The sequence below is a fragment of the Aphis gossypii genome, chromosome 1 (genome assembly GCF_020184175.1).
Source record: "Aphis gossypii isolate Hap1 chromosome 1, ASM2018417v2, whole genome shotgun sequence".
Taxonomy (NCBI): domain Eukaryota; kingdom Metazoa; phylum Arthropoda; class Insecta; order Hemiptera; family Aphididae; genus Aphis; species Aphis gossypii.
In genome coordinates this window covers 80799941-80816554 of record NC_065530.1, presented here as the reverse complement: position 1 = coordinate 80816554, position 16614 = coordinate 80799941, and the positions used below count along the sequence as shown (strand labels likewise).

General features: G+C 25.2%; 1 protein-coding gene across 3 annotated transcripts; it reads right to left on the bottom strand.

Moving 5' to 3' along the window:
• Window positions 1–2789: 2789 nt before the first annotated feature.
• Window positions 2790–12495, bottom strand: LOC114122799 (phosphoserine phosphatase). 3 transcript variants are annotated; one of them, XM_050197094.1, is made up of 6 exons: window positions 11860–12495; window positions 6600–6738; window positions 4409–4543; window positions 4113–4258; window positions 3339–3500; window positions 2790–3177 (listed from the first exon to the last, which is right to left on the bottom strand). In XM_050197094.1, the coding sequence occupies exons 2-6, from the start codon at window positions 6731–6733 to the stop codon at window positions 3086–3088; spliced, it is 669 nt and encodes a 222-aa protein (XP_050053051.1). In that variant the 5' UTR covers window positions 6734–6738; window positions 11860–12495; the 3' UTR covers window positions 2790–3085. The 3 variants fall into 3 exon arrangements, with proteins under 3 accessions (XP_050053051.1, XP_050053049.1, XP_050053050.1); XM_050197092.1 differs by having other exon boundaries at window positions 11855–12493; XM_050197093.1 differs by having other exon boundaries at window positions 12157–12493.
• Window positions 12496–16614: the final 4119 nt, after the last annotated feature.

Here is a 16614-nt window from a genome sequence, read left to right as displayed (position 1 = left end):
GTTTTTGTCTCGAGATAGAAACAGAACAAAAACCGGCGATGAATTACGGTCCGAGCAACGATGGGATAGGACAGATAGGATCGTCAAAGATATAATAGTACTATTAGGAATAGAAAACGGAGAACAACTGACAAATGAGATAGATGCATAAAGACAATCTGTAATTGCGACAAAGGACCTAAACCGCCCGTCAAAAGCCAAGAAGAAGAAGAATATTATACTATATTGGCACTAGTAAGTCGCAAAGAGTTTGTTGAACGACTGATCATGAACCAGCCAACTTTTGTCAAACCGATAATTGAAAATCTAAAAATAATTGTTTTTTTTTTTTTAAATTATTAATGATTTCCAAAAAATATATGCCAAGTATACGGATTCCACGGTGACATCGACACTATAAATCCATATTATACAAATATAATTAATCTTATTATATAAATAATCGACACTTCAAAAGTTTGAACTTTTTATAGAGAGACAACTGACAATTGCTACAATCATTTTATTTAATATTATGACGTTTGAATTAATGTCACTAATGCAGTAAACTTTACTATAAATATTATATTATATATTGTATATTTAAGTGGTTTCCAATTATTATAGCATTGAGCCACGGCATTATTTAAATTGAACCGTGAACCCATATTTTGTATATTGTTCTTATAGAATTTCCCCGATTTCCGCAAATCTAAATAATGTAAATACGTTTCAATTTTGCATTAAAGTAAATAAATAGAACTTCTTTCTCGCGAGTGTCATTCGGTAAAGCACAACCACGGAATACTCATTAGGAATCACTGATATATCGTATAGTACATACCATTTTGTTCGTATAGTAGTCAACAATGGTTTTTGTTTACGAAAACTGTACGTCGAGTCGTTGACTAACCGTTTTAAAGACAGGTAGTTAGATAATTTGGTGGTATAATGCTATTGTATAGAAATCAAATAGGAACTCAAAAAAATTAATTATCATAGTATTAAAAACCTACTCGGGGGTCGTTCACCACGTATAATATATATTGTAGGTAGTAGGTAGGTGTACATTAAACAGTTAAAAACATCTTTATTGATTTTCTCGACCCTCGCAGTCCATTTACACCGTTGTCGGACATTGCCGAAAACAGCATACTTAAGTATACACATTATACCTACAAAAAGTCATTACCATTTGCTTTTAAACTTCACAACTAGGAACTTACAACCTGTCAATATACAATAGGTATACGCGTTTGCATTATTTATAACACGCGTTTGACATATTCTTAGTACGGTTTACACAGTATTATTTATACATATTCAGTATTAAAGTGTAGGTGTATGTAAAAATAAACTTATGATTATTATCGTACATTCGATCTATTTTATAATACAGTACAGCGCGGATATAAATGATTATAATACATACATTTTTTTTTAAATATTTAAATAAAAAACAATACTTGTCTTTATATTTTATTTGAATCCAAAAAAATGTACGGGGCACACAAAAATTCTACACTTCTTTAGTTTAATTTTTGAAATAAATCATCAAGTCTCCTAATATTTTTTTTGAATTGTTTACAAGTACTTGAAAAATCAATACTACTCAACACACCGATTGTAAACATAAACTAAACAAATATAACGTTATGTCATATATTATATATGACATAAATCGATGTATTATACACTGTGTAATTATACACTGAGCTATTGTCTAAAAACTGTTAAAATTTGATTTGTATAGCTTACAAAAACTTTGGCTAATATTGATTAGTGAAGACAGTGTGAAGTGTTTTATGTAAGAAATATTAAGTGTGAAATAAATTTTAAAAATTAATATTAATTAGTGAAAATATACACCGAGATATATGAAAAAAAATCTGCAATAGAGTACGATAATTACAGTTTTATTTGTATAGGTAGTAATAAAAAATTTTTACATACTATATATAATATATCATAATATTATATGGAATATAGTGTATACGTTTTAAATCAAATTATGATTTTAGTATAAGAACTAAAAATTATTACTAATTTTAACTTAATTCTCAGTCATCTTAAATTGTATTAAGTTATTTTAGACATCAAATATAATACTAATTTTACTTTAATTATGATCATAAATTCTGCTGCGTTACACCGTATAATGTACGTTATTGAAGAATGATGACACTACGACTATGCTCATCGGATACCGATAAAATGCACCGACGACAGTAATGTACCATTATAGTCTATCTACAACGCCGTTTAATAATAATTATTAATTTATATTATAATATTATGAGATACTTTAATAGTATTTTATGTGGTTATCAGTTTATCTCCGTTTCAACGAAAAAAAATTAACTAACATAATAAATGTTCTATAATATAAGAATAAATTATGCAATTTTTTTTTTTTTTTGGTTCTTAAATTCTTAGTTGCTAATTTTATTTTTAATAGTTATTTTTTCAAGGAAAAATTTAAATAATTTATATTATATAACAATATAATATACTAGTATGTTTATAAATATATAGGTACATAGGATAGTCTTCAGTTTAATTTAATCAAAATTACTTTCTCATAGTAATCGCTAATGAACAAAATATAAAGGAGGTGCTTCGTCAGTATGATTTAACTTTTTTTTTACGGTTATAAAAACAAAGATCATCTTAACATTTTACAATAAAAATATAATAAATACATTATAATTCAATATCATTAAAAGTTAATTGTTATGTTGAAGAATAATACATTAGGTAAGTTTAGTGATTTATAGAATTTATGATTTTTGATAAATAAAATACACCCATAGATAAGATTTTATTTTATTAGACTGTACTAGATGTTAAGTACAAATTATTCATAAATAATAAAAATATAAAATAATTACACGAGGTTCATATTATATAAAATAAAAAATAAATATAATAATTAAGTATAACTGTTGTGTTATTGTTCCCAAATTATTAGAGGAAAGTTAATATGTAAGTACCTATAGGTAATACAGTGCTTGTCATCTCATACATTTATAAAGGTACATAGTTATTCAGACACAATACTTAACAGTTACGATTATTATAAAAAATTGTAAAGTTATTTGAAAAATCATTTCAGAGTATCGATAAGCTCTTGAAAACTTTCAATGTACCATTTTGACTTGGACTTTACTTCTTCTCGAACAACATTACCACCAAACCCTAAACATAATAATTTAAAAATATTGAAGAATTTACAAATTGAGAGAGTAAAATAATAATAATAAATATTGAAAAAAACAATTTTAAGTTGAAAAATAATTAATGCAATATTTATCCGTTTTCTTATATTTGCTAAAAAAAATAATAACTTGAAAATTTACCAATGAATGCATCAGCAGGTGGAGATGCTTCTAAATCAGTAATTCCATCTCCGATCATAAACAACTTTGTATAACCATATTTTTCTTTTAACATTTGTATTACTTCGGCTTTACCACCATTCTTTGATGTAGGTTCTTTTTCATCAAATCCGGCATAATCTCCTACACATAAAAATATTAAAAATAATTATAATATATTAAATATTTGTCAGCGTATGATAAATAATACATATTATGATTTATGTTCATCTACATCTTAAAAATATTATAGTTCTACATAGCAGTGAAAGTGTAACCATGAGTAATTTATTTCAAAGTTAGTAAATTTACTATACAAGAATTTTAATTTATATAATTTTTGATATAGATTATGAGTACCAAAAATAGTACATTATAATTAATGGCAAAACAAAAAAGTTATAGAAACATAGTATAAACAAAAAAACAACAACTATGTACAATGTACATGCACATATTATAGTTTTATACAAAAACATGAAATGGTTAGAACCCATAAATCAGAGTATTAAAAATTAAACATTAAAAACAATTATTCAACGTATGAAATTCAATACAAAATGACAATGAATAACGACAAAAATGAATACGGAAAAATAAAAAACATGAACATTTTACGTAAAATACATTTGAATAAACTTTATATGCAAAATTACAGTGTATTCTATTTCAAAATTTAAAAATCTAAATTAAAAATTTTAAATCTTAATTTGTAATCATACAAAATATTTTATTATATGTTCATATTAATCTCACCATTTAAAAAGAACTTTAATTTATTAGCGTATATATGTTGTAGTGGAATGCTTAATTCAATAGCTATTGGTCCGATGAGACCACGGAATCCGCCAGATATCAAGTATACGGGAATGTTCTTCTTTTGCAATAATCCAATAAGTTCCCTATAAGATAAATTATCATTTAACACTTAATAAATGATTATTTTTAAGTGACTTATTAAGACTAACCATACAATATTTATCAAAAAAATAATTCAGCCTAAACCTTACATTATTTTTATATTTTTTGTATATTTAACTGATTCAATTTACTTAATTCCTGGAGTCAAATTAAACGGACGGTCTTTAATAAAATTTCGAATTTGTTGCAGTGACGGTTTGATTATCTGTAGTCGAGCTGAGAGTGCTTCTCTAAAGTCCATCTTACCTGACATTGCACTGTTTGTCCTGAAATACAAAGTTCATATTAATATAAATAGACATACAAATATAATTATATATAACATAGTGTTAAAATTATTCTGTGGTATCATATAAAGATATAACTTGAGTTATTTCAATGTTTATAGTTTAAAAATAATGAAAATTTTTCCCAAAACTTAGTTAACATAATATTAATAATATAAACAATATCGTATAAAGTTAGTAACTAATCAAACTAAATTTTATTTTTTTTTCTTCATAATTATACCATTATAGTTTATAATTTAACTAGGAATTTATCAAAAAATAAAAAATGACGACTAAATAAGTTAAATAAAGATCAAAATGTACAATTTATTATTTATACTAGTGATGAATGTATGAATATAGAAAAACCATTATATTCAACCATATATATTTAATATTGTCGTTAGCTAATAATGTATGTTATTGAAGCTGTACCTACCAATAATAATAATCACAAATCTTTTATTTCTGAAATACAGTCCACTTACTTTAAATTTAGTCTTGTGTTTAATATAAAACACTTATAAATAGTGTCACGTTTATACGTGTTACATGTCCAAAATTATACAACGATGTGAAATTTTTATTATTTGTCCAAACTAAAAGGGCCAAACACTAAGAATATATGTCATCTATACATAGAAATTTGCTTTGAGCTCCAATTATATACGAGTATAATGATTTTGTACTGTAAATCTACGTTTCTTAGGTGTTGAATAAGAATAATTTTAGCAAATATATTTAAAAATGAAAAAACTGACGATGTCGTAAACATTTTTTACATTTTTGCCTCTAGCCACTTTATCATCATAAATTGATTTACAGCGATATATTAAAATTGTAAAGTTATAAAATAGTGATAATTATTTACAATCTTAAACAATTTAATATAATCCCCGATATTTTAGAAATATAAAATTTTAACAACCCTATATATACTCAGACACAGTCGTACCAGTACCGGTGGTACCTATACAAATATACAATAATGTGAACTCGGGTACTTAATAAGTACTTATTTATAAGAATGAAATAAAATTAATGATGAAATCCAAAACTTTTATAATACGGCTTCTTGACCTTAAAACGTTAAGGTGCCTGTAATTTTTAAATGGTTTATCACATAAGTAGATAGGCTTATTATTAATTAATTTGCTATCATTTATTTGGTAATATAATAACATCGTATGATTTTTAAAGACATGTATGAAACAAATTAATTAATCATCTTTCCGATAAATAACGATATGAACACCTAATTATCCAATTGAACTATAATCAATTAATAGTAATCAAAACCTAATTTATCAATAAAATTAGTATTCAAACAGATGAGAAACTATTAAAATATTTTTAAAACATACATAGGTACCTAACAAGTGATAATTGACGAGTGCAAGAGTTCAACTTCATTATCATTGATAACTAATAGTATTTAATATTAAATACACCATAAGTACATGTACATCTGTTCAATATTATTTCATTTAAAAAAGTATGAAAATAATTATAATGTGATACCTTATATTAAATATTATTTTACTATGTTAGATTTAATATTGAGGAAATTGAAGCAGAGATTTACTGTTTTTGTTTAACACACTTGCAACATAGAAATTTAGACTTTTTCTATTTCTAATATACAAATTAATCTAGCTGAAGTATAATGAGAAGTCTGAAAATAGATTTAAATTTTGTTGCTAAGTCTACTTAAAATCAACTTTCCCTCATTTTTGATTTTTGTTTTTAACTTCTTCAAAAACGGAAATAATATTTTTAATTTATACTTTTTTAGTATAATCTTTTCGTAATTTAAGGAGATAAAATCAAAAATATGGTTAAGTAATATAGTTAAAAATTAATTTAATTAAAATTAACCACAAATTTAAATCTTTTTAAGTATTCTTATAATTGCATTAGATCAATCGTAACGTTGAAAATAAAATACGCCTAAATTCATATGTTGCACGTGTGTTACAAAAATCAATTTTCTAAATATTTATGTTAATAAATAAAATAAAATAAATTATTTATACATAAATAATACTCATACAATTTTTGAACTTCTGATCCTTTATCACAAAATTTAGCAACTTCGTCAATTGCTTCCTCTTGAATAACTGTAGAATCCACATCGAAACAAACTGCATCTGCATTGAGCCAAAGTTCTTTTATTGCATCAGTCATATTGTCTATAAATAAATAAAAATTAATAAATTTTGAAATATTTCATACATTTTAAATTTAAATATAATTTCTTGTCACATATGCACCGAACGTTTAGTTTTCAATACAGAATAAAAATATTTGAATATTGGATTTTTCCGTCTAGTGGACAGTAAAATTATTTTTTCTGGCCAAATCAAATTAATATAAATTAACGTATTGATATGTTTGAACTAATATATTCAATACTAACGGGTAGGTGGATATTACATTATTACTCCAACGCAATTCTTTGAAATAGTTTGGCAAATCTATAGATACCAAGAATAGTGCAAGAATAGTTCGTAATGAATTACCATAATATTAATATAATATAAAGAAGATTTGAGAAACAGCCAAAACGTGGCTAAAATATTTGTGGCTTGTATAGAAAAGCAATTTCAGTCTTAAATAAAATTCTACCCTCGCCTGTAGCCCGCGTGCGTGTAGCACCGCCCGCAACTATAATAGTGCACCTAGCGCCATTCCCATACAATATACAGGTACTAATTATAATACTATTAAACATCATATAAATATTTTTGCAAACCAACTAATAAAATTTGATAAATATGTATAATAGTGTATAGAAAATTTACCAAAGAAAAATAACTAAAAAAATATTCAGAGTAATTGTTTAAAAGAAAAAAACATTATATTGTGGTTCTTCAAACAAAAGGAGTTTATCATGAATTCCTATTATAAATTAATAACTACACTAAAACAACTATACGTACAAGTAAAATATAACGTTTTAAAAAGTGAATGGCACTCGAAAAAAAATATTAAATATTAGTAAATTATATATAGAAATTAATTATAGATTATAATATAAGTGCCAATTAGTAAATAAATCTATACACATATTATGTACTATAATATAACTAGGTATATAATAATATTATTATAGAAAAACAAATATATCAAATTAAAACATATTTATTTAAAATATTTAGTTACTCTAAGATGAAACTATGATAACTAAATCTGTAACTAGTTGATAAGAACCTATTCTAAAAATGTTAAATATAATTTCTTTTATGGAACTGTGACAATGTATTATAAATATATAATTTTATAAAAAATATTAAACGAATCCATAAACAGGTTAGTGAATAAAAAATAGTAAAAACTTTAAATTATAATAATTAGTACATTTATTAATTCATGGAAACACTATTCGGCGTAGTATGAGCCATACTTTCTTAATGTGTCGAAGTGTCGTTATATTTTAAATAAAATTTTACTTGTTTTTTTAACTTTTATTCGGTGGATTTTTAGGTAAACTATTTTATTGCTACACTAAAAGTTATAACTATTATAACTAATAAAAACTAATTCCGGTTTCATTGCAAGTAAAGTATAAATAAAAATGTACGTGAAAGAATATTGTAAATATCGTATTGTATTTTGTATAGTCAATAGAAAAATAATACTTTTATTTTCAGAATAATTTAATAAATTGAAGGCAATTAATTTACCATTTCACGCTTTGCAATCAAATGTAAAACTACCTTATTATAGCTATACTTTGCTATACTTTGATTATAATTATAATTATTTATACATAAGTATCTAGTATCGACGGATGAACACAAATAGCTGGTAGTCGGTACTCGGTAGATACAATACTAGACAATACTTTTACAGTTTTACAGTACCTAGTTAATTTTGATTATTGATTAAACTGTGTAGATAATTAGTTAAAAATATATGTAAGGGGAAATAAAAACATTGAAATAAAAATTTATATTTTATTAACCTCTAACATATATTAATAAGGTATACCAAAGTATTCAACCAATATCTATTCATTCAATATACAATAAATATTATTATATACTTTAATAAAGTATCACTACATTATAGAATCTATAAATCATATAGTTAAATACCAATACTTATTCTATGACTAATTCTAATTTTAGCAATACTAATTTATAATTTCACTAATTAAATCATAATAATGTATTCAAATTATATTGTATGAACATCGTTTGTCGCCTGTTCATTAAACATTGAGCATTTTATTAATTATCAACGGGACACGCTACAGTTATAGTGTCGATATAATGTTTATTTAACCTTGATAGTGATAAAAAAAATGCATATTAATAAGAGCTTGTTTAATTTAATTTAGTAGTTAAATTAAGATGTGTGTATAATTGTATAATTAACAACGACACATCGGACTACAAACTGAAACTTCGAAAGTTTAACTTTGAAAATACATATAGACCTAACTCTAAAGTTAACGAGACGTCGAGATATAGTCTGAGATATGAACTGTTCATCAAAATAAATACGAGATTACAATAATATAATACTGTCGATAACTTGAATACTTAGGTTTTAAAAATAAAGCCAAAGTTTTCATTTCAGAGATAAATATAATGAATATATATTAAATTGATTGGAAACCGTCAACAAGATTACAGCGGCAACTAATTTACATATCTTATGTATTTACAATTAACATAAAAAGTCATTAATTATGAATATTTTAAACAAAAAATAGTCATAGTATTGTCATATTTTAGTACGTGCATGTTTAATGTACAAAAAGCATTTTAACCTAACGCCTAACATACACTTTCTGAAATGCATAAATGATTCATTGTTATAACTATTTATTTGATTTATGATGAAAAAAGTTTTGATTTAAACATGTATTGTACATCTTATGCAATATTGTACTCTTTTAAGGTGAATATAAAATAAGTATATAATATGTTTTTTAGTTATTTCATTAGTATTTTGATTAATTATAAGTACCTGAAAATAAAACTCTAGAAATTTAGCACGGTTATATTTCGTGCCTATACTTAATATATTTTTAGAATTTAGATGCTCTTCACTTTCTTTCTGTACTATAATCAAATTCTCACGTTTACAGCTTAGCCAGTTGGCTATAATCTACTACTTTCCTATTCTTATATATTTTTTCTCAACATTATCATATGCAAGTTTCATCATAAAGAAGCTCTATAAAACCTCCAGCATATTCAGTTTGACTGCCCTATTTACTTCAATTCATATTTTATTATGGTATACTGATTCCTTTTTTCTGTTTCCTTGACATACTCTTATCTAAAAATAATCTCCTCTTAAATAGACCCTTATCCTCTCAACCTCCTGCATAATAATTTTCTTTTTAATTTAATTTGATCTTAAGGCTTCCTAATCTAAGTTAATATAACGATTTTCATTATGTGTTTGCATTATATACTAGTATTAATTGTTAATTATATTATTATACTAAGTATTACCATATCACTATCATTATAGTTGGTTTACTATCACTGCTATACTTATTTATTAAAATAAAATAGTTTTACAATAACTAAATAAAAAACTATGATATTTAAAATTCTCAAAATAGCTGGTCGACATATTTTTATAATTCCATAAGCTTTTGGTTACTAATATGTGCCTTTTATAAGCACACTTAAAATAAATAAAAGATACCTCTTGGCTCTTATTATAAGTTAACGCGATCAACTACAAAAATAAATTATAAGTTATAACATGTTAATTCCAGATATATCACATATTATCTATTATGTCTCGTACTGCAATGTTAAAAAAATAAATATTTTCGTATATATTATGATAAAAAATATAAATAAATTTAAAACAAAATCACCTCTATATAATATTTATTTCAATAATATTTATTTTTATTCAGTATTAAGCTTATCAAAGATAAAATCTTAATAATTTCAAAATGTCTATGTTTGAGATTTGGTCCATTTTAACACTCATTTTTTAAAAAGCCCTTAGAACTAGGCTAATTGAATTTTCATGACGTTAAAATGACAAAGACGTATGCACATTAATTTAGCTCATAAATATCATACATAATATCTATTTATGAACACTGCACACATCTGTATTATAATTTATAATTTTACACCGGTTGTATATTAAATTTAATTAACCTCAAGTGTCTCGCCGTGTATTAATACTGTTTGAAAAAGTAGTTATTTTATAAGTCGTATTTAGGTATTATACGTATCTTGTATCTAGTATATATACTTAATATAGTCCGATATCCCCTGCAGGTTTTCAACAGTTTAAATACCTACTTCGTTTAATACAGATGACACGTGTAAATATTAAAAATACAAGATTACAGCGCATACAAATAAAAAAGCGAAATACGTCAATACTTTCAATAGTCAATATTATATTATTATACACACAAATATACCTACACACAGTGCATAGCGTGTCTCCCCTTGTTTACATTCGTTACTTATCTTTACCCGCTCACCTACTAACACGCTACTGGTACCGAATTATTGGTTTCCGTTTTAAAAAGGTATTTTATTAATTTTATCAAGGTGAGCTGAATTTGTTTCCGTTTCTATTCAGTTCTATTACTAAACTAATATTAATAAAAATAGTTCAAATTTTCATTTTAAAAGAATTTTTGCATAATAAAATATTAAAATGTATACTTTATTATTTAATTATATTCAATTTTACTGTAATAATCAAAAAAACTTACTAGCAAACAAAAAAAAAAATTACTTAAATAAATAACGTATTTAAATATATAAATAACTTAGGTATTTTATTTGGTTACTTACACAAATAAAATATTTGAAAAAAGTTTGCTTTAAATTTTCACCTCGACAGCTTAAAATTTTAAATTCAGTTTATTAATTATAATTTTTGTTTTATGTAAGTAATGATCGATTGAATTCCACTTCAACAATCGCTAATGTACATTTTTAACCATGCTTACTTTACTTTTAAGTCGACATTCATCCTAAACCTATAAAATTGATAAAAGAAATGTTTATACTTGGTCGTCAAAGCTAGAACCAACTCGACCACAATCCTACATCACAATATTAAACGGAAACCCAATTCAGTTCTCCTTTAATAAAATCACTTTTTCAAACGGAAACCCATTTGGTTTCACACTCCTCGGCTCATCTTTTGACTAATACAAACTTTTTAACTATTGAGTAATGCAGAGTTCTAATTAAAAGTTCAAAGCATAATATTTTTACGTAGATTAAGTATGTTTAGAAATTGGCAATAAGATTAGATCCCAAAAAAACTACCTGAATTTAAAAAAAAAAAAATCACCTTACGAGTTCACGATATACGGCGATGGCGTGTGGACGGGCGGTGGTCTCGTCGACGGCGTGGTGGGCGAGTTATTACGTACCGATTTTCAATATAATATAATAAAATAATAAATACTATTGTTACAGCAAAATAATCGACGGGACGGACAACACAACACGGTAACGCGTTACGGTTGACGGTGTACGAATGTCGACAAACAAAGAATATTATATTATTATAATAATAAATAGCGATATCGCATGTAACGAGTATAGTAAACCTCACTCGAATTTTAAAATGATAATAATAATGTGTACTACCTGTCGTGTGCAGACGACGTCACGCACGTATGATTACTGCACGCGGTACTGCACTACTGCTCCGAAAACGTTTGGACCCCGTGGTCCACGGCGGAATGATTGAGCGGCCAAAGTGACTGTGGTGGGGCTCGACGGCGGGTTCGTGTGGTTTTCCGCGTACCTAATCGATTTGGGAATAATGATAATACTATAATAATTATTGTTAAAATAATACGATTCCGAAAATCGTAATCTGCCGAGTTGCGCGGCGGCAGCTGCTGTGAACGAGACGTCTGCCCACTGCGATGGGTGGGGGAGGCGAGCGCCCGCGAACGGAATTCGAGAACGGTCGTTCCGAATCGCGTTGGATCGACGGCGTAACGAGGTCGAGTTCAAGACGCCGGCCGATTTTGTTCCGAATCACACACGCATGTGATCGCGCAGTCGCCGTGTCCGATGGAGAAACGGGAGTGGGTGAGAATAAGCGCCGCGTGTGTGATGATATCACAATGATAATATTATTTAAAACTGCTGCATATAATAATAATGGTATATATGTATTAAATATATTAATACAGTATTTATTGAGACTGTAGGTTTATAATCATCGCATATATTAATTGTAATTTGTGTTACACAATGTTGCAGAATCGTTATAATAATTATGTAATTCACGTGTTATACAGGGTCATTCATTTCAATATAAGAATTAATTTTATCGAAAAGTCAGAGACGTATTTAGGAATTATGCACCTCAGGTTATCTGAGTGCCATTACTTTTTTTCATCACCCAAATGACCTAGGTACCATGATATTTCAAAATGCCCAAGCCCCTTATACCTAACCTATACGTCACTGCGAAAATATTATTATTTTTGGAAACATAAAATTTTAAGTTTTTAGTTTTTTGCAGAATAGCAATAGATATTTTTATTTTCATATTTTTTTAGTAAAAAAAAAATAACGTTTATGAAAATATTTTATTGCACAATTTAGACAAAATAAAATTTAAATTAAATAAATAAAAAATTAAATTACCTTATTCTCAAATGACAATATTTATGTATATTGTTTGTTTTTACTTCTTATTCAAAAACTGAATATTTTTCTATTTTGAGAATATCAATGTGCAAAATTTTAATTTTGGACGAGTTTTAATTAGTAATAACTACTAAGTACACAAAATATAATATTACCAATTATAAAGTAAAAAAATATACATATATACATAAGCTTTCAAAAACTGTACAAGAAATTCTCGAACCTTCCATAAAAGCATTCAACAACTCATTACATTATAATAAATTCTTCTCTGTCCAATAATTTAATAAGCTCTTAAATAATAGAGTTTTATCGGCTCATAATCTCATCAATGCCGTCATGAATAAACAAAAAAAAACAAAACTTAAATATAAATATACTAATTAAAAACAATTACGCTTTTAATATTTTTTAAATTAAAGAGTTAGTAGAAAATATTGTTACGATTAATAAATTATAATTCGAAAACAATTTAGGTAAAATTTGAATCTTTACCAATACCTACCAATATAATATATATATATATACAGTGTATTGTATATCATTCACTCATGATGATGACATATTGCAATTATACACATCATGAAGACTTCTAAATCCCGCATTTGATTAGATACACTAATAAAAAAATTATATAATTAACCACTAGGTCAAACTATCCAAATTATATAATACGCCAAGCTATTGAAATATTTGAATTAGAAAAAAACGATTAAAATGACAACGATCAACCTCAACGACACAATGTCTGCACGAAAATCTAAAACAAAATAACTTATCTTGCTATACCTATATAATAAATAAGTAAACCTGTATAGTAAATTATAATAACCATAAAGTTTGGTGTCATTTACATGGTATTAAAATATTCAATTTTATTGCGATTTATTGTACGTAAAAAGAGATGAAAAATATAATATGGTTACAAAATTAATCACTACTTTACTATTTTATATAATTACCAATATACCATATATTTCTGTAAATTAATAAAAATATCCTAAATACTAATAAATGTATTGGAAATCACGTCCCAAACAGACACAGTTGCACACAAATGTATACAAATAAATAATTTAAAGAGTACAATACAATTATTTTATATTTTTGTAAATATCTAAAAAAAAAAAAAACGCAAAAATTAAATTTTAGATTCTGAGCGGAGCAATGAATATATTGATTTTATGTATTGTGTTTTTTTTAAATTTCTTATTTGTTTAACCTGACCTTTTGGAACAGAAAAAAATGCTTAAATTTTCAACCTCAATATTTATTCTGACAAGAAAATTAATTTAGTTAGTACTTTGGAGCTCAAAAGAAAAAAATTACCACTACTAACTGGGATAAACAAAAAATAAATAATAACGACAAATGGGAATTTTAACACAAAACTAATTTTTGATAAAATTCATCAAAATTACAAACATTTGAAAATTATTTTGTAGCTAAAAATGAATCACCTGTTCAAATTTCATAACTTAAGCTTGAATATTTAATAAAATTATAATTTTATAATTTTATTATTAAGTAGTCTTATTGAACCTGAAAATCTGATAATTATACGAACAAAATTATTTTTATGGACATTTCAGTTTTGGATACTGACAACATTGAATATTTAAACAAAAATTACGGTTTTATAGGTACTTATTTTATTTTAATTCAAAATTATTCGAAGATACTTTAAATTTTTACTTATGAATTATAATATTTTATTTCACTATGCAAAATTTTTAAAATATTTATAATAGTTTTAAGTTTTATTATCCGCTAATGGGTATCTTCTCCTTCCTGTCATTCAAACATTATCCAATTTACTTATTATACTATAACATTGTAAATACAGATTGTAAATAAAAATTTTGTTTCAATAAAAAAAAAAAAAAAATGTTTTTTTATTTCCTAACTTCTTGTTTATGCCGTATTAATGCGTTATTAATAAATAAAATAAAATAAATTATTATAATAATATTATTAGCGATATAAATATATGAATATGCATTATATATAATTAGTAATATAGGCAAGTGACAAATAGTCTGCAGCCAGAATTGTTATTGTATGTAATGATTTATTAATGAATAAATACAATTTATAAAGGTATAAAAAATAGGCCACGTGTGAATATAATACTGCACCTATTTAATCAAATGTTTTATATGTTATACGTTATACAATATACCTATGCATATTTAGGCCATTTAGCCACTTAAATTTCACAAATCACGTAAGATTTTAAATACCTCATGATCACGATTCATAAATAAATCCTATTAAATACATGTTATATATATATGAATTCACTTATTATCAAATATTTTAAGTGTTTTAAACAAACAAACATTAACCTATTCTTATTAAAAATTATATTTAAAGATTACAACCTATGGCTGATAATGCATGTAATTAATTGTAGACGATACAAAATACTAGTCCCTTTTTTTTATAGTATAATCATAGACCTTATACCTTATAAGGTCTATGAGTATAATTTAGCTACTAAAATATCTTAAAATGTATGCACATTACACAATACACAAAACTTAAGTTTATAATTTATATAAACTAAACTCTATAGACTATAGATAATATATGCATGAATATATAACATGCATTTTATTCAAGTATGATAGAAGAATTTAATATTTACATACAATCAACTATCAAAGTTTTCAAAAAATAAATAATATAAACATTAAATATCAAATATTAATTAGATTTAAAATTTGGTGAATAGTGGATTGATAAAATATTTTTTTTTTAATTTTCTCTAACCGTAACCAGTTCCTCACAACTACATAATAGTATACAGGTAACCATTATTATAACTTGCAAAAATCTTCTTCGAAACGTCATATCGAGACACATTCTGACATAAAATTGCAACTTTTAAAAATAAAAATTACAAACTGGCATTGACCTTAGTCCATAAGTATTTATTGAGTTAATTTTATTCCCCTACAGATCCAATCAGAATTGTTGTTTTCATGATATAAGACTTAATCAGCATGACTTATACTTTTGTAATATTGCAAAGCCATAGTGAAGGCTTTAGATTCCGAAGTATAGTATTATCGAATTGGCTATTTTTAATGTTAATTCATTTAGAGACACTTCTGGAGGATTAAGTGAATAATAAACCCAATAGCAATAGGATAGTGGATGACTTCATCTATATTTAATATATAGTATCTGTGAGTTTGTTTTATTACATTTGCCACCCTAATAATTGTTCTAAGCATTTAAACTCTATGCCTATGGAAATTTTAGCATTGTTAACTGGTTGTTTAGGGGCTTGATTATTTTCGTTTGATCAATGATCATGACTTATAATTAAGCTTATTTAAAAACTTTGTAAGGTCTTATGTCACAGTTTCAATATTACAGAAAATACATTATATAAATTGTGATCACAAAACAATTTGCAATAGAAATAAT